This window comes from Sarcophilus harrisii, chromosome 2 (genome assembly GCF_902635505.1).
Source record: "Sarcophilus harrisii chromosome 2, mSarHar1.11, whole genome shotgun sequence".
Lineage (NCBI taxonomy): Eukaryota > Metazoa > Chordata > Mammalia > Dasyuromorphia > Dasyuridae > Sarcophilus > Sarcophilus harrisii.
Window position 1 is genome coordinate 83,234,663 of NC_045427.1, and position 27,093 is coordinate 83,261,755.

The 27,093-nt window shown below is 36.2% G+C and overlaps 1 protein-coding gene across 2 annotated transcripts in view; it reads right to left on the bottom strand.

Moving 5' to 3' along the window:
* THADA (THADA armadillo repeat containing) overlaps positions 1–27,093 on the bottom strand; it is a 419,051-nt gene that overhangs the window by 272,258 nt on the left and 119,700 nt on the right. For both annotated transcript variants that reach the window (XM_031950412.1, XM_031950413.1), the window contains exon 26: positions 24,614–24,705. In XM_031950412.1, coding sequence (XP_031806272.1) covers positions 24,614–24,705 — 92 coding nt within the window. The remainder of the gene's footprint in view (positions 1–24,613; positions 24,706–27,093) is intronic.

The following is a 27,093-nucleotide window of genomic DNA, read 5'->3' on the forward strand; positions in this document are numbered from 1 at the left end:
TTCTTCCTCTCTTGGGGAGTAATTTTCATGTAACAAAGAAGAAAAAATGGAAAAAAAGAACAGTTCAGCAAAACTAACCCAAATATCAAAATAAATGTAAAAACAGATGCTATGAGAAAATTTATTTCTGACAAAACATCTATTGATTATTTTTTTTAAAAAAGGCTCTCTTATCTTCAAAAAATCAAAATGATTAATAATAAAGCCCCCAGAGAAAAATATCAAGTCTCAGTTCTTTGAGTAAATTCAGTCTTTGCCTAAATTTGAGAGAATTTCTGAAGGTTTGGTCATAGGGTGTGACAATGAAAATATCCACCTTCTTCTCTTTCTCTATTGCCTACCTTTTCTAACACCCAGTCAGAGAGTTACAAACTATGTTAAAATCACATATGGTCTCATTGTTGGGCAAACAGGGTCTCACAAACCTTGGAATAAGCAAAAGAAAGATTAATTTCAGCCCTATTATCTTGAGAAATAAAACATCAGAAAAATGTTTGGGAAAACTCTTGATGCTTTAATAAAATACTGCTCAGCGTGTCTAAAATTGTGCTATAATGGCCAATTAAAGTGAACAATATTTGTCCAAGTAAATGGCAATAAAACACTTTATGATGGAATGCAGGTAAAGACCTTCTTTGTTTTTATCCCACTTAGGAATCCCTGGATGGTTTGCATTTATTCTTTTTATTTACAGAGATTCCTATTTTAGGTGACTAGAACAAAGCCAAATTTAAATATATTTTGAGAACTTCACTATCATCATGAAAACAGGAAAATCACTGAGAGTACAAAAAAACAAAGTTTGAACAAGTTTTAAAAAATTTCCACCTACCCACCATCAGCACTACCGAGCAGACTATCTACACTCCATTGTCACTAATGGCATCTTACATAACGTAGGCAGTACTCCCAGCCTATAACTATGAACAGCTCACTAGATAAATTTCAATAAGCCTCAACATCAAACAGACTGGAAGGAATCAAAAGACCGCTGAGCTAAGCCAGACCAGGCTGATATTTGGGTTTATTGGTTAAGTGTTATTTATGCTTGGAACAGCATAAAGTTTAATTGGGAGACAAGGTATATGTCAAGAATGCCTCACTTGAGTAGGAATTCTAATCACAGCATCTGCCACCAGTTAAAAATCTGCAGAGATCTTTATCAGGGGAGCCATTTAAATTTTTTGTTTAATTTCAAATAAATGAAAATAATCCAATCACATGGTGACTAAATATGAATCACTGTTTCATGTTTAGTCTCTGGGTATTTTTTGAATCTGCTTTGGAAGGTCAGGTGTAAACTGGGGAACTAACATTACTAATAATCCAAGTCACGGGAAAGTTAAGTTAAAAAGCAAAAAAATTCAGTGTCATTTAAGCCCCTTTGTGGTATTAACTGTGGGTTTCTCACAAATGCTAGCAAACATAGCACTATGGAAAAGCAAGATTTGGTGACATTATTTTGATGTTAATCCCACTTTCTAATAAAGAACTAACTCCATTCGGTAGACAACAGCAGAGCCAAATGTAACTGTGAGGCCCCCAAATCCAGCATTGGTCCTTATATAAAACTGAAAATGAAGCCCTTGTTATCTCACTGTCGCAGTTTGCTAAAAGTCTGTTATTGAGTTGTTTCAATTGTGTCTCAATCTTGATGACCCCAAGATTTGGGTCATTTTTGGCAAATATAGTAGAGTGATTTACCATTTCTTTCTTCAGCTAACTTTGCAGATGAGGAACTATAAGTAATATCAGTGATCAGAGGAAAGGGGAATGAATGAAAGCCAGAGTAGTGAAGAAAGGGTTAAAAAAAAGTAGTGAGATCTGAATGACAGATGAAAAGGATTGCAAAAGACAGAAAGGAAAGATTTCTGAGGGAACTTGTGAGGAACAGAATAAGTTTGGCTTATTTTGTTGTTATTTGGTCATTTTTCAGTAGTGCCTGATTCTTCAAGATTCCATCTGGGGTTTTCTTGGCAAAATATTAGAGTGGTTTGTCATTTCCTTCTCCAGCTCATTTTACAGATGAGGAAACTGAGGCAAACAGAGTTAAATAACAGCTAGTGAGTATTTATTTAAGGCCAGACCTGAATCCAGGAGGCCGAGTCTTTCTGCCTTTTTGTCCAGCATGCTATCACAGAGCTATCTCACTGTGATATAGAATGTTTACAGGAATGGGCATTCAGATAGAATGGAGAGTGAAAGTAAGTGAAAAATTCCTAGACATAGCAGGCACTTGACAAATAACTTGACATGGTTATATAAGCAGGATGAGTCCAAATTGTGAAGAGTCTTGTAAATGAGGAAAGGTATATGAACTTGACATGCAACTGAGGAGTTATAATTTGGGGGAATGACATGATGAGAGAAGATACTTTAGCCAAGAGGTTGGAAAGATTGAAGGCAAGGAAGCTAGTTGGAAAGCCATTATAGCCACAGATTTACTACCATTTAACCTCTTGGTTCTAGCTCCTTTTGCTCTTTCAGTCAGATTCCTGCTAACCTAGACTCCTAGCTACTCCCTCAACTCAATTCCCCAAACTCCATCTCTGACCTCCATGCATTCACATAGTCTATTATTCACTTGCAATGTGCTCTCTTCAAAATCTTTGACTTTTTCGAGTCCCACAACCACAATGAAACCTTCCCACTACTGCACGTTCCCATAATTTATATGGTATTTTACATGTTTGGGCATATCAATCAATCAACAAGCATTACTATTTACAAGCCTACTATGTGAAATGGTACATGTACTTTTGCCTCCAGAAGAATATAAAGTCCTTGAGAAGTCCGGTGCTTTTCATGGCGCAGATATTCAATATATGTTTGCCAAACTAAACCATCAGTTAATGATAATCCAAAAAGTGCCTACAATGTACCAACACGGTGATATCTAGGGATACCAAAAAAAAAAAAAAAAAAAAAAAAAAAAAAAAAAGGTGAAAGACATTCCCTGTTCTTTTGGAACTTACATTCTGATGGGGGAGACAACAAATATATGTACAAATGAGTTATGTACAATAGGAAGTAATTTTAAAAGGGAAGGCTTGAGCAGGTATGAGTGTTTCTTGGATCAGATGGGATTTTGGTTGAAGGAAGCCAGGAGATAGACAGGAGGAAAGAGGGTATTTAAGGATAAGGGATAACCAGAGAAAGTGCCTGCAGCAAGGACATGAGGGTCTTGAAGAGCAAAGGAAACCAGAGGAAGGTAAAGACCAAGATGGTAGATGGGGCTAGGTTATGAAGGGCTTTGAACACTAAGCAAAGGACTTTGCATTTGATCCTGGAGGTGATAGGAAGCCACCCTTTAGGAGCTGAGAGGGAAGTAACATGGTCTGATCTGCGCTTTAGGAAAAGCACTTTAATAACTGATTAAAGGATGGACTGGAGGAAGAAGAGACTGGAGGAAGGAGAAGGTGGGCAGACCACCAGCGAGCTGGTGAATAGCTGAAGAGAATAAAGTTACAACAGCAACAAACAGGTCTCAATAGGGGCTACTGGTCCTCCTTTGATCCAAAGGGATGCCATGCAGGTGAATTGGATTGAAGTGAGGGAGGGCTGTATTCAATAGAGACAGAGCAGAGAGGGTCCTGGGACTGGAGTCTGACCTCAAATACTGACAGAGTGACCCTGGGCAAGTACTTAGCTTGGTTTGCTTCCCAGTGGAAGTAGGTGGCAGCGTGGATAGAGCATTAGGCTTGGGTCAGGAAGACCTGGTCTAACTTATTAGCTGTGTGACTCTGGGCAAGTCACTTAATCCTGTTTGTCTCAGTTTCCTCAATTGTAAAATGAGCTGGAGAAGGATATGGCAAACCATTCCAGTATCTTTGCCAAGAAAACCCCAAACGGGGTGCCAAAGTATCAGACAGGACTGAAAACATACCTTGCAGGATTGTTGTAAGGATCAAAGAGAGTTTTGGGGTACTTAGCACAAGATCAGGGTCAGAGCAGGTACTTAATAAATGTCTGTTTCCTTTCTTTCTTCTTTAACAATCAGCAAAAGAATATGTATGCTTTTGGAGGACAAAAGACTGACATAAGGAAGAATAGTAAGAAAGAATTTATGGAGCAGATAAGAGTGCCTGTGTACCCAAATGTGATTTTCCCTTATACCACAAAGGCAGCCTGTGGCTACCCCAGTTTAAATTGTGTTGGGTAACTGAAATCTGTATTTCCTGGGTGTTGAAGGGGGAGGGTTGTTATAACTTCTTTGACTAGAATTATGGAGTTTTCCTTTATACAAAGTACCACCAAAAAAAGGAAGCCAAAATGTTGGTGAATGTATCTCACTAGGTCAATAGCTATATATCACTTCTACTTTTAATGGTATTCTGGAAGGTCTTGAATTATTTTGTCATATATCTGGCCACTGGACCCAGAGCTCCCGGAAGAAGAAAATGAGCCTGGTGATTTTGCACAGTGCTCCTTCACTTAAATCCAATTCACTTACAAGTCATGGTATTATTTCCTTCGTATCAAGATTCTCCTTCAAGGACACAGGACAAGCAACAACATCCTTCTCAATAGGCACCTTCTTTGAGGCTGGTCTCCTTAGTGACCTTTGTACCATCCAACACAAATGATTTCTACACTTTGCTTAGGGTTCCCTCCAATCTGGAATACCCAAATCAATCTCCAAGTATCTAAAGCTTTCCAAACTTCTCAGTCTTTTTTAAGTTATAAAGCTTGCACATAATCTTCACTGATCATTCCAAAAGCATTCTCTCCATTCTTTGCCTGGACTCTGACCTCCATTGTCTAACATATCATTTAGCTGTTAATTAATACTTCCACAACTGTAAGTTTTTGTGTCCCTGGCTACAAGCACAAAACACATTTCTACAGCACTTTAGAATTCACAGCTGCTTTCCTTACAATAACTATATGAGGTAGGTAGTGCAAATGTTGCTATCCTCATATTATAGATGAGAGCGCTAAAGACATTTTCTTCCATTCTCTTTCCTTCCTTCCTCCCTCCCTCTCTTCCTTCCTCTTCTCTTCCCATCTTTCTTTCCTTTCTTCCTTCCATCCTTCCTCCCTCCCATCCTTCATTCATTTCTTCCTTCCCCCTTCCCTCCCTCCCTCCTTTCTTTCCTTCTTCCCTTCTCCCCTCCCTCTTTTTCTTCCTTCTTTCCTTCCCTTTTTTCTTCCTTCCTTCCTCCTCTCCTCCCATCCTTTCCTCTTTCCTTGAAATGATTGTTGCTGTTTAGCCTTCATTCTCAAAGACGACCATGACATCAGGGAAGTGTTACCATGACTGCCTCATCTTTCCCTCTGGAGCCATCAGGGCCCAATGGCCAGATATAGATCAGGACAATTGGAGATGGCCCAGGATGCAGTGAGGGCCCTTGGCCATTTTAAAGTAAGTTTTTTTAATAGGCCTCAGTCTGACAGAGGCAACATCCATTCACTATTTAAGGCTAGGTAAGAACTTAGGCTAAGAGTGGCTTCCTTTAAAGTCAAAACAAAACAAAAAGATCCAATCTGAGAGGGGAAAACCTTCAGTCTCTAACCAAATCAGAAACAAATGTGATTTACATTCACTATGCCTCAATCAAGATCCAAGCACCATTTGGGTTGGCCTGGGACCTATTATTGGCCAATCAATAACAGCCAGAATGATTTGAGTTGAAGGCATGGTCCTTAAGAAAGAAATCTAATTCTAAGATATCTAGGGAGGGAGAGAGGAAAGAAAAGAGGGAGAGAAGAAGTGAAGGAGAGAAGGAAGAAGAGAAGGAGCTAGGGAAAGAAGAAGAAAGGCAGGAATTGAGGAAGTGAGAGAGGAAGGAAGGAAGGAAGGCAGGAATTGAGGAAGTGAGAGAGGAAGAAAGGAAGGAAGAGAAGGAAGAAGGAAAGAAAGGAAGAAGGAAAGAAAGGAGGAAGGAAGGAAGGAAGGAAGGAAGGAAGGAAGGAAGGAAGGAAGGAAGGAAGGAAACAATTTTGTTGGTCAGCAGACCAGTTCCAATTAGGACCCCAGGGTGGGGAAACTCTGCTCCCAGAGGTTGTTTATCCTTCTTTCTTGAAGAGAACCAAGATAACTGGGAAGTGATCCCATGACATGCAAATAAATTGGATTTAAGTGAGGGTGAGCCCATGCAAAGTCCTTGAAATGAAGTAACTAAATGGAGAAGATTTGTATGCAGTATTGTTTCCACTACACAACACTCTGTCCAGACTTTATGGATAGGGAAGCCAGAAGACATAATGGATAGAATGCTGGCTCTGTAGTCAGAAAGATCTGAGATCAAATGGGAGAACTTTAATAAACCCTTCCCTTCTATTCCTGTTCTTTCCTCCCTCCTTTCCTCTTTCCTTCTAGTTCTTTCTTCCTTCCTTTCCTTTTTTCTTGCCCTCCTTTTCCTTCTTTTTTCTATTTTTGCTCACAGTAGTGTTAGGGACATAAATGGTACAAATATATGTTATATATTTATCACCCTGAGAATGTATCTTTAAAAAAAAAAAAAAAAAAAAAAAAAAAAAGGACAAATAAAGTCAATAAGGCTGATTCCTTCTGTTGCTTGAGGGAAAATAAAGAAATTAAGATGTTTGAAATTTTCTTTTTTTTTTTTTTAACTTGTAAGTAAAAGGAATTTCTAAAGAAAGAAATTTCAAAGAAAATTTCCTAAGTGCTATGAAACTCCATTAACACCACCGGCCAAATAAAAGCCCAGTTTCTAAGAGAACATAAAATTAAGAGATATTTAAAAAGAAGAAAAAACAAAAATATGTACATACAGCAAATTTCAACTTGCAAATAGGCTGGATTCTAAAAGTTTGTTGGCAAATTGATTATATAACATTCAAAATGGTTTTTCCCTGTGGAAACAATGTTCCAAATAAGTTTCCTAGGTAATCCACAAAATTTATTTAAAGATTAATGTAATTAAAGTGCTGTATGTCTGTAATGAAAAGCTGTGAAAAACTGCATTGGCACAAAATTAGTGATTAGACAAAATTTAAAAAAACTGAATATTAAATATTTTTATTAATTTTTGTATGTTGGTGTTTAAGGGAAAGCAGATTTAGAAGACAACATAGGTTAAATAAGGACATTTATCTTCATTCTGGGCATTTTAGAGATTGGCAGTACTAGAGATTAGATCTAGTTTCACTTTCAAATTTATGGGTTTCCTTTTTCTTCACACAGGTATAGCAATAACGTTACTTTTTTGGTACCGAGTCATGTTTAAAGTGATGAGAAGCATTTGTGGAGAAGTCATGCCTGTTTCTTTGTGACCCCATTGTATGAGCAAAGACACTGGAATGTTTTGCCATTTCCTTCTCCAGCTCTTTTGACAGAGGAGGAAACAGAGGTAAATGGGGTTATGTGACTTGCTCAGAGTCACACAGTGAATAAGTATCTGAAACCACATTCAAACTTAAATCTTCTTGATCCCAGATCCATTGCTCTACCCACTGCACCACCCAGCTGCTTAGCTACAGGAAAATGATTTAGTCTTGCTTTCTTTCTCTGTGCACCTTCCAACCTCACAATCACAACATTGATGTGGTTAATTAGTGTCTCTAAGGCATTCAAAAATGCGAGTTTTTACACAGACATTCTTTAAAACAATGGTGTCAAACTCAAATAAAACTGGATCTCTGGGTAGTCTATTGACTTTAAAAACCACAAATTAACATGATCTATATTGCATTGTATTTTTATTTATTTTTTAAACATTTCTCAATGACATTTTAAACTGGTTCACCCACCAGGCCCTCTTGGGAGCTTTGTTGAAGTGAATTTGACACCTCTGCTTTAACTTGACCAAGGATAAACTTTTAACTGGACAAATTTCCTTTTCCATCTGACACCTCAAACCGTATGTAGACACTAAAGAGGATGTCCAGAACTTTTTCTATAGGATGACAACTCTACAGTATAAAGAAAAAGCATAAAACAGAAAGTGAATGCCCATCCGACATTCAGATTAGCTTTTTATTACCTCTAGACCTCAAAAATTAACTCATCTATAAAATAAGGGGGTTGGACTGGATCATCTTTAAGGTGCCTTTTACATTTATGATTCTTATGATTCTGTGAAACTATCACAAAGCCCCATATTTTCAGATTCTTTATATAACTTTACAATTTCTAAGCTATTCGGAGATGTTCAGTGAAATGGTTTTTTAAACAATTCCTATTAAAATAAAATAATATGCAGTTTATTTTTTTCCTTTTTTTTTTAGGAAGCTGTTTCATTATTGTTTTAGTGAGAACCCATTTGCCCCACTATAAAGTTTCCAAGATTGTTTCAAAAGTTGTATTATCAATTTTAATCCCTACTTGAATTTTAGCAAAAGAAAAAAGTGAAAGAAGTTTATTGTTACTACAGAAGTACAAGAGATTACTTATCCTTAGATATTGATGATGTATTTGCTATTTTTATATTCAGGGCAATCATATAGTACAGTAGAAGCCCCGCAGTATATAGAAGAAAGTCCTCTTTCTTCTTAAATGAGGAGTTCTGGATTCTAATTCTGATATTGACACTCATAAACATGGATTAAATCATTTAAACTCACTGATTCTTAGTTTCTTTCTCTGCAATAAATACATATTAATACTAGAGCTTCCTACTAGATAGGATTATTATGAGGAAAGTACTTTATGAAGCTTAAAGGATGTTAGAGTTATGAATTATAGTAATTACTATTATCATAGTTCATTTACTAGCAGAAGACAAAACTTAAAAGGTTTTGAACATTCCCCTTCAAGCAGAGCAAGTTGATAGCAAAGCAGCATCTGCTAGATGTCTAAGGAGGTACTGCTGGATACTCCTCTGAAGATCCTGAATACATTTGCTTCACTTCCTATAGGCCTTCTTTTCTCTTGGATAACAGATTCCCAATGACCTCAATTTCCACTAGTAAAGAGAGCTTCCTAAAAAGTACAGATTTGACATTGTTGGTGGAATTGTGAATGGATCCAACCATTCTGGAGAGCAGTTTGGAACTCTGCTCAAAAAGTTATCAAACTGTGCATACCCTTTGACCCAGCAATGTTACTACTGGGCTTATATCCCAAAGAGATCTTAAAAGAGGGACCTATATGTGCAAAAATGTTTGTGGCAACTCTTTTTGTAGTGGTCAGAAACTGGAAACAGTGGATGCCCAACAACTGGAGAATGGCTAAATAAGTTGTGGCATATGAATGTTATGGAATATTATTGTTCTCTAAGAAATGATCAGCAGGATGATTTCAGAAAGGCCTGGAGAGACTTACATTAACTTTCACGATGCTAAGTGAAATGAGCAAAACCAGGAGATCATTATACAAAGCAACAACAAGACTAACTGTTGATCAATTCTGATGGACGTGGCTCTCTTCAACAATGAGATGATTCAAACCGATTCCAATTGTCCAGTAATGAAGAGAGCCATCTATACCCAGAGAGAGAACTATGGGAACTGAATGTAGACCATAACATAGCATTTTCATTCTTTCTGTTGTTTGCTTGTATTTTGTTTTCCTTCTCAGGTTTTTTTTTTCTTTCTAGATCTGATTTTTCTTGTGCAGCAGGATAACTGTATAAATAAATATACATATACTGGATTTAAAATATAATTTAACATATTTAACATGTACTGGACTACCTGCCATCGAGGGGAAAGGGTGTGGGGAAAGAGAAGAAAATTTGGAACAGAAAGTTTTGCAAGGGTCAATGTTGAAAAAATTACCCATGAATATGTTTTGTAAATAAAAAGATATAATAATTTTTTTTAAGTATCTGAGGCTGTTACTCATTTATTTAGTAAACATCAGTGGCTTCTTAGCACTTACAGGATCAAATATAACATCTTAGTTTCTAAAGCCCTTCATAATCTAGCCCTGGACTACCTTTCCAATCTTCTTGATCCTACTCCCTCCTTGCTGTTTCTCCCAGGAGACACTCCAATTCCCAACCCTGTGCTTAATCCTCAGTGCTCTCCCCACATTTCCCATGCTTAGGAATTCTTTGCCTCTTTGTCCAACCACCTGGCTTCTTTCAATTCTCAGTTAAAAAGGTAAGAAGCCTTCCTGGTCAATAGGCAAATGTCATTAAAGATTTATTAAATGCCCATTATGTGCCACACACTATGCTAAGTACTGGGGATACCACTATGAAAAAGACAGTCTTCACTTTCAAGAAGGAGGTCTCTAATCTTACAATGTAATGGGGAAAGCAACCCACACAGGAACGTTGAAAGAGGTGTGTGTGCATCTTGCTCATGGGCAAATCAAAGAAATCCAAAATCCAAAATGAGTGTCTTCTAACATGAGAAGGAAAGCAGGCAAAAAAAAAAAAAAAAAAAAAAAAAAAAAAGATTTTCATATCAAATTTCTGATAAGGGTTTAACATCCAACATATATGTAATAACTACATACATACATTTAATTATATATGCAATTATATGTATATAACACCAATAGACATTCCCTAATAGATAAGTAGTCAAAGGATATGAACAAATAGTTCTCAAAATTAGAATTGCATAGTCTTAATAACCACATGAATGGATGTACCAAATCACTAATAAGAGAAAAGCATATCAAAACAACTCTAAAGTTTTATATATACTACAAAGTAGCAAGGATGATAAAAGGTGGAAATATCAATATTAGAGAGGTTATGGGAAAATAACCACACTGGTGCATTGTTGGTGAAGCTGTGAACTAGTATAACCATTTTAAAAAGCAGTTTGGAATTATGCAAATATGAAGTAATTGAAACACCCATATCTTTTAAACTAGAGATTCCATTAACTTATATACCCAGTAGGTCATTGAGAAGAAGAGTCCCCATATAAACCAAAATATTTATTGCAACATTTTTTGTATTAGCAAAGAATTTGAAACAAATTATGTTTCGAAAGAAAGTATATGTCCTTCAACTGAGGAATTGATAAACAAACTGTCATACATGAATTAATGTACTACTCTGCTCTAAGAAATGATGAATGTATTGAATACAGAGAACCATGGAGAGATCTAAATGAATTGATGCAAAGTAAGCAGAGCTAAGAAAAAAAAAATAAACAAGAGGGAAGAAGGGGAGAAAGAGAAAGAAAAACAATTCCAGGATTGTCACCCTTCTTACACCTCCTACTGATAGTTTTCCACAAAATCATCGGGTTAGTGAGTGTTAGATCCCAAAGGTATATTGATTTGGAGATGGTCTCAGACTACAAATTCTTGAGACACCTTGCAAGACTAGGCCATAACTCCAATATACTTATTTTTTGACATATTGATCAGTATATTCACTTGTAATATTTTCTTGAAAAGACAAAAATAAGTAGTTTACAGATAGGCTATTTAAACATTATTTAAGAAATTTTTTTAACATGAAAGAAAATGAACTCTTAAGAACACAAGACTTACTCTGATGTAAGGCAGAAGGACCATTCTCTCTTCCTTTAAACACTTTCTCCCCATTTTCCCACTTGGAACATAACAATATTATCTTATTTCTATTATCTTCCAGAAGTCATAGCAAAGACTATTTGGAAAGATTTGAGTAAACAAATGCAGAGCCTTGACTTTTATCTACAAAAATAAAATCCTAGCTTCTCAAATTTCAGGAGGGTTGATTGGGGAGTTCCTGACTAATTTGATGAAGTCATTGTTCCCTTTTCTGCTCCTCCAATCAACTTGTTGTGATTATTGGATATGAACCTTTCTTTGGAGACATCTCCCCATGAAGAGTAATGACTTGACTTACTGAGAGGACACAGATCTCCTGATCATGGTTCCAATGACTAAGGTAGCCTCCAAGATGACTACCTAGTTAGGACTCAGAAATATGGACTTTTGTGGTAAAGATGCTTCCAGTTTCTATGATGTATACAAATAAGGTGACTAAGTAGCTTCCTCTTCTTTTGGATTTCATTTATGTCTTTCCTTGTTTCAATACAGCCATTCTTCCCTGGGGAAAGGAAGCCTGTGAAATAGACTTCTCCTCACCTTCACTTCTCCACAACTCTTCATAGGAAGGGGCCCCCACCCTAATAAAGGCTAAACCTCTTCAAGATGCTTGGAGAACTTACTGAATCAATCAGGAGAGCCTGATCAAACTTCCTTAATATTAACAATTATGATAATGAGAATAGCTAGTATCTATATGTATTTTAAGGTTTGAAAAGCACTTTACATAAGTTATTTTATTTAATCTTTACATGTGTAATCTTGATTTGGCACTGTGCTGAAGTCAACCTCTGCTCACATACACTGTAAGCTGAAGAAACAGCCAAGTGGAGAGAAAATATTTACTTATCCTGCTAAGATGCAGAAAGATGATGAATACATTGCCTAAATTCCTAAGAACTTGCTCAAACTACTATAATCATGTACTTTGATATAGAAGGTAATGGCCTGAGGGGCTTGCTCTTATGAGTCAATAGTTAAAAGCACAATGACTAATTTCTACTTTAAATAAATCAACTTATTTCCCTTTAAGGACTTTTTTAGTTGTAGATTGGTGTGTGTGTGTATGTATGTGTGTATTCTTTTTTTTTTTTTTTAATTTGTGGTTTTCCTATGCAACTCACAGGCCCAACAAGGAACAAAACCCTGAAACATGAGCACCTTCAGTAGGCCAAAGTGTTACCCAAGTCTGAATCCTAACTTTCTAAGAATGAACATCTCATACTTTACTGGAAAAATAGAGGCTAGTTATTGTGGGCTCCTTCTTCCCTTCTCTTTATTTTCTTTCTTTTTTTTTTTTTTTTTTTAAAATGTATTTATGGGGCAGCTAGGTGGTATGGTAGACAGAGCACTGTCCCTGGAATCAGGATTTGAGTTCAAATCCAGCCTCAGATATTTAACACTTCTTAGCTGTGTAACCCTGGACAAGTCACTTAATCCCAAATGCCTCACACACATACAAAAAATTGTATTTATTTATTTAAAACTTAAGTAGAAAATAGAAAAAGAAAAAACTACAGAAGAATCAAACTGAAAAAGAAAGAGAAAAAAACAGTCGTGTATAGGCAGAACATAAGAGAGGATTTAAAATACCTAACAATAAATTTCCATTTCAAGAAAGCAAATATAATAGAACACCTAGTATTCAGAATTCTTCATCTTTTCTTTGCTTGTTAGTAGTTTTTCTTTTGTCCTTCTCTTTAATTTCAAAATCCTCAGACATCACCTGCCCATTCTCAACTCTTACTCATCTATGACAATGAGTTGACTCTTCTAAGGGAAACCCTTCCACATGTGTTCTGTATCTTACCCTTCCCATCTTCTCCAGTATATTGGTCCCATACTCATCTCCCTTTCTTTCTAATCTTCAATTTCTCCCTATCTAATGGTTCCTTACCTGCAGTCTTCAGACATTCCTAAATTTCCCCAAAAAATCCCTATTAGACCCTCTCATTTTTTTTTAAATTATCATCCTATATTTATTACCTCTCTCCACTTCCATCTCTCACTTCTCAGCTTCTTGCAATCTGGCTTCCAACCTCATCACTTACCTGAAACTCTACTCTTCAAACTTATCCATGATTTCCTAATGGCCAAATCTAATCCTCAGCCTCCATCTTTGCATTGTAGTTTAAAAGACAGGGATGACACTACCATTTGGGGTACTGGAAAAATCTTCATTCAGCAGGTTAAATTCGAGCCATAATTTAGGGCAAAGGATTCTAAGAGATGGAGGTGGCCATGAAATTAATTCCAAGCATGGGGGACTGCAGTTATGCATGTCAGAGCTGGAGTGCCCCATGTAAGAAACAGAAAAGCAATCTACCTGCCCTGGAAAGTGTAGGCTGGAAACCTAGGCTTCAAAAAACACATAGAAGGGGGAGTTATATGGCACCATGGACAAAGCATTGGCCCTGAAGTCAGGAGAACCCAAGTTAAAATCCTGCCTTAGACAGGTACTAGCTGTGTGACTCTGGCCAAGTCACTTAACCCTGACTGCCTACCCAAAACAAACAGTGGAGTTTCAAATTTTACTTATTTTACCTATCCTTTCTTTCTGAATGCTCTCTCCCATCTGGGATTCTATTAGACTTGGCTCCCTCTCAGTTTTTTGGGTTGTTTTTTTTTTTTTTTTTTTCCCTGAACCATCATCTCTAGTGCAACCTCTAAATGCACTGTGCTTTAAGGTTCTGTTCTGCATCTTGTGCACTTCTCTTGCTCCACTCCTATGTGGTCACCTTATCAACTCCCCTGGGCTTAATTATCATCTCTATGCAGATGATTCCATATCTATATCAAGTCCTCATGTCTCTCATAAGGTCCAATTCTGAATTACGAATTTCTTGAGTTATCTATTGGACATTTCAAATTGGATGAGCTGCATGTACAGGGAAATGGGAACAAGCATTTATTAAGTGTTCGTCATGGTCAGGTTCTGTGCCAAGCACTTTTACAAATATCATCTCATTTGATTCTCATATCCTTGAGTTATGTACTACTATTATCTCCTATTTTACAGATGAGGAAACTGAGGAAAACAGGGGTTGAATTCAGGTTTTCCTGATTCTAGTCCCTACGCTCTCTCTGCTGCACCATTTGACTGGCTTTCAACTCAGTAAATTCAGAACAAAAGTAATTTCTTTTTCCCCCAAAACAACTCCCTTCCAAATTTTTCTATTTTTGTCCAGGGTACCACCATTCTTCCAGTCACTGAGGTTTGTAATATGCTGGGTTTATTCTCAATCCCTCATTTCCCCTCATCCCAAACCCAATCAATTACCAAATACTGCTATTTCTATTTCCACAACAACTCTTAGCCCTTCTCTCTATTCAAAGAGCTACCACCATGGCTCAGGCACACATTGCATCTTACACAGATGATTACAATGTTTTCCTAATTGTTCCCATCTCTCCCCACTTCAATCCACAATAGACAGAAGTCCTAATAGGATTTCCCTTGAGTGTGACCATGATACTTCCCTATCTGTGAATTTCAAATTTCAAAATCCCTATTATCTGTTGAGTAGAATAAAAAATTCCTCTGTTTGGTTTTTAAAATCCATATTTCCAGCCTATACTCTCCAGTGTAGCAAGATGGGCTTTCTAGTCATCTCCTGTGTCACTCTGTCCTGATGTCCATGACTTTAAATTGGCAGTAGTTAGCTGGTTTGCTCACAGCCAACTCATCCTCCTAGGTTTTAGAAAGCTATAGCATGTTACCAATGAAGATATGTACCCAGAAGAGGTAAAAAGATGACATGGATGATTAGAAATGAAAGTCAACCACTTACACAGCAATAGTGAGGGATAACAGATTGCTCAAGTGTAATACTGACAGTTACAGAATATTAAAAGAACAGGAAGTCCTCTGAAGCATTGGATGGATCCTCTGTGGAGGTTATGTGGCGAGACATGAACAATAAATGCCCCAAATGAGAATGAATAGATAGGCTGTGAACACCAATAGTAGAGGGAGAATCTGGATTAGTGGAATTCAGATCAGGTATCAACTTACAGATCCATGGAAAAATGGTAAAAATACAAATCAACAGGCATATATATGCTAAGACAGGCATATAATTTAAGGAAGAATATTAATATGTCACTCACCTACTTGAATCTTAGTTTATTCTTGTGTAAAAATGAAGTAAATGGACTAGATAATCGTAGCTCTAAAATTCTAAGATCTGAATGAGAGATATAAATTCATAATCTTCCAAAAATTGGAGTTAACCTAAAGGAAACCAGATTGAAAGACAAGAAATATGACCATAATACTACAAGATGACATTCTGTCATCAGATTATTCACAAGTTACAGAGAGTTAAGAATATATGGTATGATTCTGGAAAACAATTTGAAAATATGCAACGCAAGTGACTAAAATGTGCAAGCCTCTGACCCAAGGATTCTACTGTTAGACATATATCCAAAGGAGAGCAGTAACAAAAAGAATGGCCCAATATACAACCAAAATACCTAAGAGTATCACATTTAGTGGTAACAAAGAATTAAAAGCAAAGTAGAAGTTTATCTATTGTGGAATGGTTAAAACAAATTATGACAAATTAATGGAAAGAAATATTACTATGTTATAAGAAGTGATAATCATATACAGAAGCAAGGAAATACCTATATTAACCAATGTAAAGTGAAACAGAACCTGTAAAACAATACATGTAACGACTAGAAAAATATAAATGGAGATAATAACATAATTATCAATACTAATACTACACAATTATAAGAGCTCTGCTTATCCCCAGCTTCTGCTTTTTGTAGAGATAGGGGATCAAGAGTTTGGAAAACTGTATATAATGTCAAATGTTTCTGATATGATAGTTAGTTTTCCAGGACTTTTTTGTTACTTTTTTTTTTTCTGTTCACAATTTTTTATTATAAGGGCTAACCCTCTTGGAGCCAGGTAGGATTATAGTAGAAAATGTAGATGATGAAAAAATATAAGGTATTTATTAAAATGTACTTTAAAAAATGGGTTTGATCTCTAAACGGTCACATTTCTCCCCTATTAACCAATATCTAAACATACAAAATGAATAAGTCTCTCTTGTTGCTAGACAATGAATCACATAAATGATTTCAGAGGTTCATGGGTTAATCAATCTACTAACCAGCACTTGTTTATTAAGCTTATTATATTTATTAAGGTCTTCCATATTGGAGGCATTTGTCATATATAATAATAGTATACTACAATCTCTGAGAAGTTATTCTTTATAGATATTTATATAATAAAACTGATTTTATAACACACTCAGAAAGGTGTTTTTATATGTGAATATTTCTACAAACATCTAAGTATGTGTATACATATATACATATGTATGTATATATCAGTTCCTTACATATCTGGAGGATCAGATCAGAGATATCTGAGGCAAACATTTTTTTATGTCTACTGCTTCTTTTATCTAAGTTGCATTTATTTTATTCATGTATGTTTTTTAATTTCATGTAATAGAAATTAAATTTTTAATTTTATTTTTTGTGATTATTTCTATCCCTTGTGTGGTTAAGAATTCTCCCTCTACCCATAACTTTAAGAGGTACCTGATATGGTTCTTTTCTAATTTTCTTAATGGTGTGATTTTAAATTAGATTACATATCACTTAAGTTTATTGTGGTGTATTTTCAATCAACTGACCAACAAGCATTTATGAGGTATTTGCTATGTGCCAGACACTGTGTTAAGCATTAAAGATACAAAAAGAAAAAAAAAAAAAACCCAAAACAAAACAAAACAAAATCTCATACATCATCTCTTCCCTCAAAGAGCTCACATCCTAATGAGGGAGACAACTTGTACCAACTATCCCTTAAGATACTGATTTAACCCTAACTTCTGCCAAACTATGTTCCAGTTTTCTCATATTTCTTCTCAAACAATTATTTCTTCCACAAGAAATTAATATGCTTGGGTTCACTGATTATTCAGTTTCAATGAAATCTCCTTCCATGAAGACTTTCCTATTTATTCCAGGTACATTTTTCTGTCCTTTCTCTAAATCTTTCAGTTACTTTCTGTCTTTTCCATGGTAGATTAGCACTTCACTGAACTCTTACTTGTATTACTCTCAACCATTTGTAGACACGGACATCTTGTTTTAACCTTGTCTTGAAAAACAGGTGTTAAACTTCTTATACATTCTTTGATATTTTCCTTCAGCACCTAACAGCACTGGAAATATTCAATAAATTCTCATTTATTGATTGACAGACAGCATTATTTGTATTGCTATTGACTGACATAGCTATCTAATGTAATATGGAACTTCTTCAGAAAAGAATCAGAATTTCAAAATTGGAAGGGACCTCAGAGACCATTTACCTACTCCAACCCATATGGAAAAAGGAATTCTCTACTAAGAGATACCCAACAAGTGTTGAAAGACTTCTGGTGAAGGGAAACTGAGGTGGCCCAGTCCAATTTGGGATAGTTCTACTTTTGAAACATTTCCTGACACCAGGCCTAAATTTAAAACTTTCATTTATTTGCTCCTATTTCTGTTCTCTGGGACCAAAAATAAATCTATATATGTAGATAGGAAGATACAACATTATAATTATAGATGGAAATTTTTCCTCTGTGGGACAGCCCTTCAAATATTTGAAGACAGTTATAATGTTTCTTTCCAAATCTTCTCTTCTTCAGAATAAATACACCCATTTATTTCAACCTATTCTCAATGGTGTTATTTTAATTCTTCTCATAAAGCATGAACTTGAAGCCATTCACCATTCTGAATGCAGTCCTCTAGACATCCTTCAAGTCATCAATGTCCTCCCTAAAATGTGGCACCCAAAACTGAACATGATATTTTGGATGTGTTCTAACTAGGTCTTAATACAGTAAGACCATCACCTTGTTAGTTCTGGATAACCATGCCTCTCTTACCATGACCTAAAAGTACATTAGCTTTTTTTTTAGACCCCATATTACTATTGATTCATATTGAGCTAGAAGTCAACTAAAATTCCCCAGATTCTTATCAGATGAACTCCTGTTGCCTAGTTACACCTTCTGATCTTGCCCTCCTGAAGTTAATATTTTTAAATCAAAGACTTACAGTTATCCAGATAAATTCCAATAAAGCTAAGGTGGTTTATAGATTAGTTTTATTTTTGTTTGCTTAGCCACATTATTGCCATTGCTCATCTTATCTAAGACTGAAGTAAATTAAGCATAATGCATGTAATGGTTTGAAAGACAGGATTTAGGGTTAAAAACTAAAATGGTATTACTCCAACCCATGAAGGAATGAGGAAATAGGAGGGTGAGCCAGTTGGCTATTTAGATAAAGGACATGTTAAAAGCATTGCACATTCTCTAACTCAGGGAGGTGAGCTGGTCCTGTTTCTACAATGAATCAATTATTCATTGTCTCAGGTCAAGTCATTGGGAGTGCCAGTAAACAGAAAAGAAAAGGAGTTTTAAAAAAGACAAATTTAGTCCAATCTTTCAAAACACACAAGTGCAGCTTTTCAGGAATCCCTGAGAAGTTATTCAAAAGGTCTTTCTCTCATTTTTCTTTGTCCTAAGTAGATAATCAGAGCAAGGCAGTGAATGACTAATGGGTACAAAAGTTCATTAGTTCAAAATAGCACCATCTTGGGGGGGGGGGGGGAAATACAGACAAAATGCCATTGATCTTGTAATTTGAAAATCCACTTTGGGTTTTTTTTTTCCTAGAAATGAAAATGGCACAAAGAAGCTTAAGACTGGAAGTGGGTTTTAGAGATCATTTAATCTAATTGCTTCAGCTTAAAGATCATGAACAGAGGACCCAGAAGGGGCCCAATAGACTTGACCAAGGTCATGCAACTAATAAGTAGCAGGGCTACAACTAAAACCCACATCCTCCAATCCCTATTTTAGTGTAATCATAAGACTGACATTGGTTTTACAAAGCACTTTTAAACATTTTTCAAAGCATTCTGGCAACACTGTTAACTCATTTAATTCATATAATAATTCAATGACTTATCATGGAATGCATTGCTCTTTGATGCACCAAAAGTCAGAGTCCAGGGCTTCTATTCCAAAGCTGTTCTTTCCAGAAAATGGAAAGCATCATCAGATTGTTCATACAACTGCCCTATGTTCTGCCAAATAAACTGTTTCTGACCTTGGCTAACTCCAGGCCCTTTTGACTGGCTTGCAATGCCTCTCTTCCTCACCTTGAAGAATCCCTGGCTTCATTCAAGACCCAGTTCATGGATCATCTCTTAGGGAAGCCTTCCCTTGGTTGTGAAAATTCTCTCCCTTCTCAAATCATTATCTGTTTACTTGTCATAACAACACAGAAAACAAAGCTCCTTATCAGCAGTGAATGTTTTCCCTCTATTTTTTGTCTTTATATCCTCATGACCTATCATGGGGTTTAACACACAGTACATACTGAACAAAAGCTTATGGAGGAGGAAGCTCGGACAGTCCCCCATCTGACCAAGAATGGGAATTTATGATAAAGTAGCCAGTCCAATATGGATCCATGAAAGAAAACAAAATTAATTGGCTCATGAAAGAATCTAGCTTCTGACCTTGTCCTTGTCAGTACCAAATTCTAGTCACAAAACAAATTCACCAGACATCCATTATTAGCTGATCTTAAGCATTCTGAGCATCATACAGATTTCCTTGCTCTAAGGGACCTAAAATCCCAGAGGTCCGATAATACACATATAGACATTCTAGCTAAAAGCAACCATAAAAAAAAAAAAAAAAAAAAAAAAAAAAAAAAAAAAAAAAAAAAAAAAAAAAAAAAAAAAAAAAAAAAAAACCTTCAGGAATAAAAGGATAGCTAAAAATAATTACAGATTTAAGGCTATGATAGTTTTGGCAGAGCAAAATGAGGAAGTACAGCCAAGAGTAGTGAGTTTCAAAAGTTAGGCACTCCCAGAACAGAAGAGTGTACACATGATATGTACCAATTTCCTATTAAAATGAAGACTTTCCAAGGAATGTTCTTCCCATTAAAAAATAAAATAAAAGCCCTCCAATTGATCCATTTTACTTAGCTACTTTTTAATAGAACTTTATAAATATTTCATTCCCCTGCCTCTAGAAAGATTACATCATTTGCTGCTTTGTACAGCCAAAGAAATAGCCAAGGAGATTGCATTGACCTTGGAGTTACCATTAGTATATGTCTGGGAAAGGGCACAGTTCCGTCTCATCTGGTCCTCCCCCACCTGTACCTCTCCTATTCGCATTCAAAGAAACAACCTAAACAGAATAAATTAGAAATTTGTCTCCCAGACAAAGCAGTCATTTTATGGAAATCCAAAAATCTTTTCACAGGACACAAAGCAGGGGGGAAAAAAAGGAATTTCAACCTTTATTTGTTTGACCCTCCTCAACTCATTATTTCAGTGTCTATATATCTCAATGTCATCATGTGACTGAACTGTTTTCTACTCTGGTCCACTTAGAATCAATCATTCAAGAAATAAACAATGCTAAATTCAGGAAGATACAGGTAAGTTTCAAGCTCATTCTCAGGGCAGTTTCCTTTACTAAATTAACAAAACAAAAAAGAAAATGTTATCAGATTGACAAAAGAATATACTTTGTATCATTATTGAAACAACTCAGAGTAAGAAAAAAAAATTGTTTTTGTCGTAAATATCACTTTTCTCAGGCCTTCTGAGTACATCCTATAGGCTGATGATTCTGGCCAGCTGGCTCCTTCAATAATAATAGCTAGCATTTATATAGTAAGTTTGCAAAACACTTGATAATAGATCTCATTTGATTCTTACACACACACACACACACACACACGGTGGATGCAAATATTATCCTCATTTCAAAGATGAGAAAATTAAGGCTGAAAGCTATTAAGTAACTTATCCAGAACACAGTTTTTAGAGGATAATAAATATTATTACAGTGAAATTTCATTTTAACCTCATCAGTTTCAACACAGACTTATTAAACTACACATGCAAGTCATCGCATTAAAAATATTATTTAATTAGGATTTTTTTCATCACCATAGAATATTTCCTTCCTTCCACCAAGGAGGAGTGTTATTAACAGCTGATATTTTACGTGATTTTCTTTTAGTAAAAGAATTGTGTGGTGCTGCTGTTGCATTTGGAGGAGTGGGGATGAGCCTGCTGATCCCTGCAGCCTGGAGAAACCTACTAGGCCTCAATAGCTCATGACCATGTGAGAGGTTAAGAAAGGAAATTATGTGAAACCACAGCGACATCTAGTGTCTATAAGAGCTTCTGGCCAAACTACCCAAAAATCCTCCTAAGCTTCTTCCAAAGAATTACAAAACCTCTTTAGGAGGGAGATGGAAACTTCAGTAAGGAATGAAAAAATCTAAAACAACCAGAGGCTCAATGATACTAATGGAACATTAGTTCCATTAAAAGAAGCATTTACAAAGTGTCTACTATGTGCCAACTGTTGTCCTACGTGATTACATATATTTGATAACCTTAGTCTTTAGGTTTTGTTGGATTCATTAAAGAACTTTTATTTACAGCAGTAAAAGCACTTCTAAATAGCACAGTATGTTCATTAATTAAACAATAAAAAGAAATGATTCGAAACACTATGGCTACACTAAAAGGAAGTGCTAAAGAGAAAACCTGAAGCTTTTACTTAGAAAATGTTGTCTGGATAGGTAGAGGCTTAACTCTTGAGACTGATTACATAACTTGCCCCCTACTGCAGTGGTTTCTAAACTTTTGGACTCCTTAAGATGGATCCTTTCTCAGAATCATGTTTTTAAATGCATAACACAAAACATACACGATTAGAAAAGAAATTAGTTATATTGAAATTTAGTTATCAAAATATTTGTCATTTGATAACAAATACTAAAATTTCATTAAAAGAGTATTGAAAATTTTAAAACTAGTTCATGGACTCCAGGTAAAGAACAAGATCCCTACTACATTTGTTTCTTTAACTTATTCTCTTTCCCCCTAAACCTGCTTCTTCCCTCTGATAGCATTTTTTCCATTCTCACACTGCCATTCACCTCGTCCCTGTGTCTATAACTCTGGGTTTTTTTGGGACTCTTCTGTCTTCTTCATTCATCTCTCTCATCTAATTACTCAGCAGATTCTCTCAGTGCTACCTCCACAGTACCTCTAGGACCCCTGCTCCTTTGCCATCACTACTATCCCAGTATAAACCCTGATTTTTGTCAGTCCTGGTTCCACCCATTTCCTCAATCTTTGGTGTCTTCCTGCTGTGTACCAAGTCAGATGTTCCACAATCTGGACTCACGGATTTTGGTAATCTAATCACAATCTGCTACCACAGTCTTTCTTCTTTCTAGATTCTCAAGACATTGCTCTCCTGAGTGCCTTCCCACCACTCCTCGGTTTCCCTGGCTGGATCTTCACCCAGGCTACTTCCTCTTACTTCCCTAAGGCTCTGTCCTGGATCTCATTTCTTCTCTCTCTCAGTGATTTGGTTCCCTGGATTCCATGCTCATCCCTATATGTACAATGCTCACATCTTTTGTCTAATCTTTTTCCTGACCACCAGTCTCACAACTCTAACTGATTATCAGCTATCTGAAACTAGATACCCTGTAAACAATTTAAACCCAGAAAGTCCAAAACTGAACTCATTATCTTTTCTCCATCTTAACTCCTCTATTCCTGTTAAGAGTCGTATAATCCTCCCAATCACTCAGGCTTGTAACACAGATGTCATCCTCACTTCGTCACTCTCTCTCACTCCCAAATCCAAACTCTTGCCACATCCTGTCTCGTTTTCACTTTTTTAACATCCTTTCTCTCCTCTGACACTGTTACCACGCAGATTAGCCCTCTTCTCACCTCCCACCTGTACTACTGCAACACTCTGCTTGTGAGTCTACTCCCTTGAGTCTATCTGCCACTCACCCATCAAACTCTTCTTCAAATTATTCTTTAGTACAGATCGACCCACATCACCACTCAATACACTCCAATGACTCCCCATTACTCCTTAGGATCAAAAATAAAGCCCTTTCTAACCTGGCTCCCTTCTATCTGCTTAGTCCCTTGTTCCTTACTCCCTAAGCATCTTCTACAATTCCTACTTAAGAGACTATATATGCCCAACCCATGCTAGAGATGTCCCAGCTCATGTTGGTCTGATAAGTCACAGTCAGACTCACTCCCACATAGGGATGACATTTTGGTCCTCTTCAAGAATCAAGGAGAGCAACCAACTATCCAACAATGGAGGGATGGACACCAGCTGTTCCTTGAACAAGATATTCCATTTCCCAATTCCAGGCCTTTTCACAGGCTGCCCAACATGGCCAGAATACTCTCCCCTTTTTATCTCCCTTCTTCGTGTCTCAGCAAAAACCCTATTTTCTAGGTCTCCCTTAACTCTGGAACCTTACTTCTGACGTGATCCCCAGTGTATCCTATCCATCTCATTTGTACATAATTGTTTGCATGAGGATGTCTCCCCATTAGAGCACCTACAAGCACCTTGGAGAAAAGATTACATTTACTTTTATTTGTGTCCCTAGTGCCTGACACATAGCAGGGCCATAGTAAATGCTTATTAGCTTGGCTTGACGTGGCTATATTCTAGCAACACTGAACTACATTTTGTACTCTGAATACATCTTCCAATTTCCTGCGTCTGGGTCATGGTTCCCACTGTTCCCTAAACCTGGAATGTCCTCTTTCCTTCTCTGTTGAATCACTACTCATCTTTTAGGTCCAAATTAAATGCTGTCTTCTTTAGGAAATCATGCCAGACCCACAGTAAGTAAAAACCTTTCTTCCCTTAGATCTCAGAGAACACTATGTTTTATCCCTCTAAAGTATTTACCATGTACTGTAGCATCATTCATATGGCAGATTTCCCTCCTGGGCCGCACATTCCACACAGATAGGGATTTTGCTCTACCTAAATTTTATACCTTAATGTCCAGCAACACACTGCACATAGTAGATGCTTAAAACTTTTGCTGAACTGTTAAAATAAAAAATCTATGTGCCTTTAGATATTTGTGATTTAGATATTGTGCCAGTAGATATTTTTCAACCCAAAGGTCTAGACTTGGAAGTATGTCTTCAATTACTATATATATTTATAACATTATGTTCCAAATGAATCCACAAAAGTAAGCAAAATTTTAAAAATTATTTTTGGCTAGGGCAATGTTTTGTAAAAAGTAAAGTTAGCAACAGATGGAGCTTACCTATTTTTTTTGGAATGTTCATCCTTTCCCCTTTTAACTCCAAAAATTCTTGTGATCAGAGAACTAAAGAGAAGTGTAGATGAATTTCTCACCTAATGAAAAAATAAACATACAATAAGGGTTAAGAAATATCCATGGCACTAAATTCAGAATATCCATAACAGGACATCCTAAAACACTGGTTTACATTTTGAATCAATGATATAACCCAAACCTGCCAATTCTGTGGTAGAGAAACTGCGTCCTGTATTTATAGAATAAGGCAGTTTTCTAAAATTTTCATAGTAGTAACTGACCTAGTGACTTCCCTTAAGCTCTATAATGTAATCATGAGATACAATACAACATTTCCTTTCACCTCTAATATGGCCATCCTAAATTGCATTGTCTCTTTGTTCTCTATCTTTAATTAATACACACTGAGAAGAAGTGTTTTTCTTCTCTCTCATTTTTGTGAATTTTAAGCTGCAAACTTCAGTCTAAAATTTAAAAAACTAAAACCAATTCTGTTATTTTCATTTCTATAATCATCAGTCCCTTATGAAAACATTTGCAAGATCCATACAGTCTTAAAGAATTAAAAATTTTGACATTCCCAACAAAAGGTTTTGCAACCAACATTCAAAATGTTATATATTAAGGTTTAGCAAAATGCTAACGACACAGTTGTGTGATTTTTAATTCTGAGCTTACTGGTAGGGCAATTGGCTTAACAGGATAATGGCAAGGAATGTCCACTAATATACATAAAAGACACATTCAGTAAATTGGAACACAGCACAGGGACCCATTTCAAAACTATTGCAGCATAATTTTAGTTCTTCCCAAAGATGTCCTGGAGGGATTGTTATGTCTTGGATTTCCTCTGTTCCCTTTGTCAACTTTTCATCAGAGCATTCACATACAATATATATCAATCCACAAATATTAACTATCTACTAGTTATTAAGTATTGTGAAGGATATAAGGGAATGTAAGAAATAATCCTTGCTTTAGGAAGTTTACAATTTTACAAGACATAACCACATGATAAGTTAAACAACAGCTAAATACAACAATACAATTGATTTCACAAAGCAGAAAAGGACTAATTGCTAAATGAATGATAAAAAACAAAATTGCTTTAAGATCCCACAAACTAGGTCAGGCTGAGAAAACATCATCCTAGAATATATAAGACCCAAAGACTTAGAAGGGCCTTTGGAGATAATGTCATACAATGCCTTCATTCTTCAAGCTGAAGAACTGAAGCCTGGATTTCCCTAAGAAGATCAAGATCACTTCCCTAAGAAGATATAGATGACTATTGACAACTGAAAGCTCTGGATTTAGGGTTCCAGTGCTCTTCCCATTAATTTTTAGCCTATGTTTCCTCATGGAAATGGAGCCATTTGAGCTGAATTTTCCAAGTCAAATATGAGTAAAAGAAATGAATAAAGAAAGAAGTGGGAGTTCAAGCTGAGTTGGAGAAATATGTATAAGCAAACCCAAAGTAATTGGGAGAGAATTAGTACATGGACAGGTGAGACTGAAGTGGTTTTGGTGGAGGCCTGTGTCATTTAGGATGTAGCATTTTAGAAGGCTCATGGTGCAAGCAAGTGCTGCTTCTAATATAGGAAATGACAAGAATAGCTGATATTATGTACCATTTTAAAGCATTTTGGGTATGTTGACTCACTGAAAATTAACTAAGAGGTCTCTGAAGCGGGTGCTATAGAAAATATCTCCATTTTACAGGAAAAAACTGAAGCTTAGAGAACTTTGCTCAGTGGTAAATTTTTAACCCTTGCCTTTCCTGACTGATCAGCATTCTTTCCATAATCATAAGCTTTTGTGATCACTGTACAGCTTAGTTACAATTCAAGAGAAGCAGGGAACCTCCCCTGATGTACCAAAGAATTATTTTCACTTTTGTGCTTCTCTCTCCAGAACCCAACACTGTGGCTGGCACAGAATAGAAGCTTAGTAAATGTTAGTGGCTATTAAATTTTGATTCATTAGTCCAAAAAGGAGTATTCTCAGCAGCTTGCAAAGAACTCAGTCTCCTTCAAGAAGCTATCCCTGAGTTTTATTCCCCCATTACAATCTAAAGGGAGACTCTCCAGTATCCTGAGCAGATATTTATGGGGAGGGCATGGAAACAGGATAAAACGGAACAACCAAGAACTATTCTTGGGCTCTGGCCATTTAGTCAGTCCAGAATCCCTCTAATGGCCTGAATCTCTTCATCTTTACTGCAAGAAAAGCTTGAGCTAGCTTATCTCATCTAAAATCTAATCCAGAGTTTACTTTAAAAAAAAAAAGATAAGTTGTTATTTATTTCTTCTCTTTTTTTACATCATCACAGTTTTCTCTGATATCCTTTCTTCTTCCCCTCTCAGAAAGCCACCCCACATAATAAGGAGTATTTTTAAAGGCAAAAAAAAAAAAAAAAAAAAGAGAGGAAAAAATCAGCACAACTGATAACCAAAGTGAAAAAG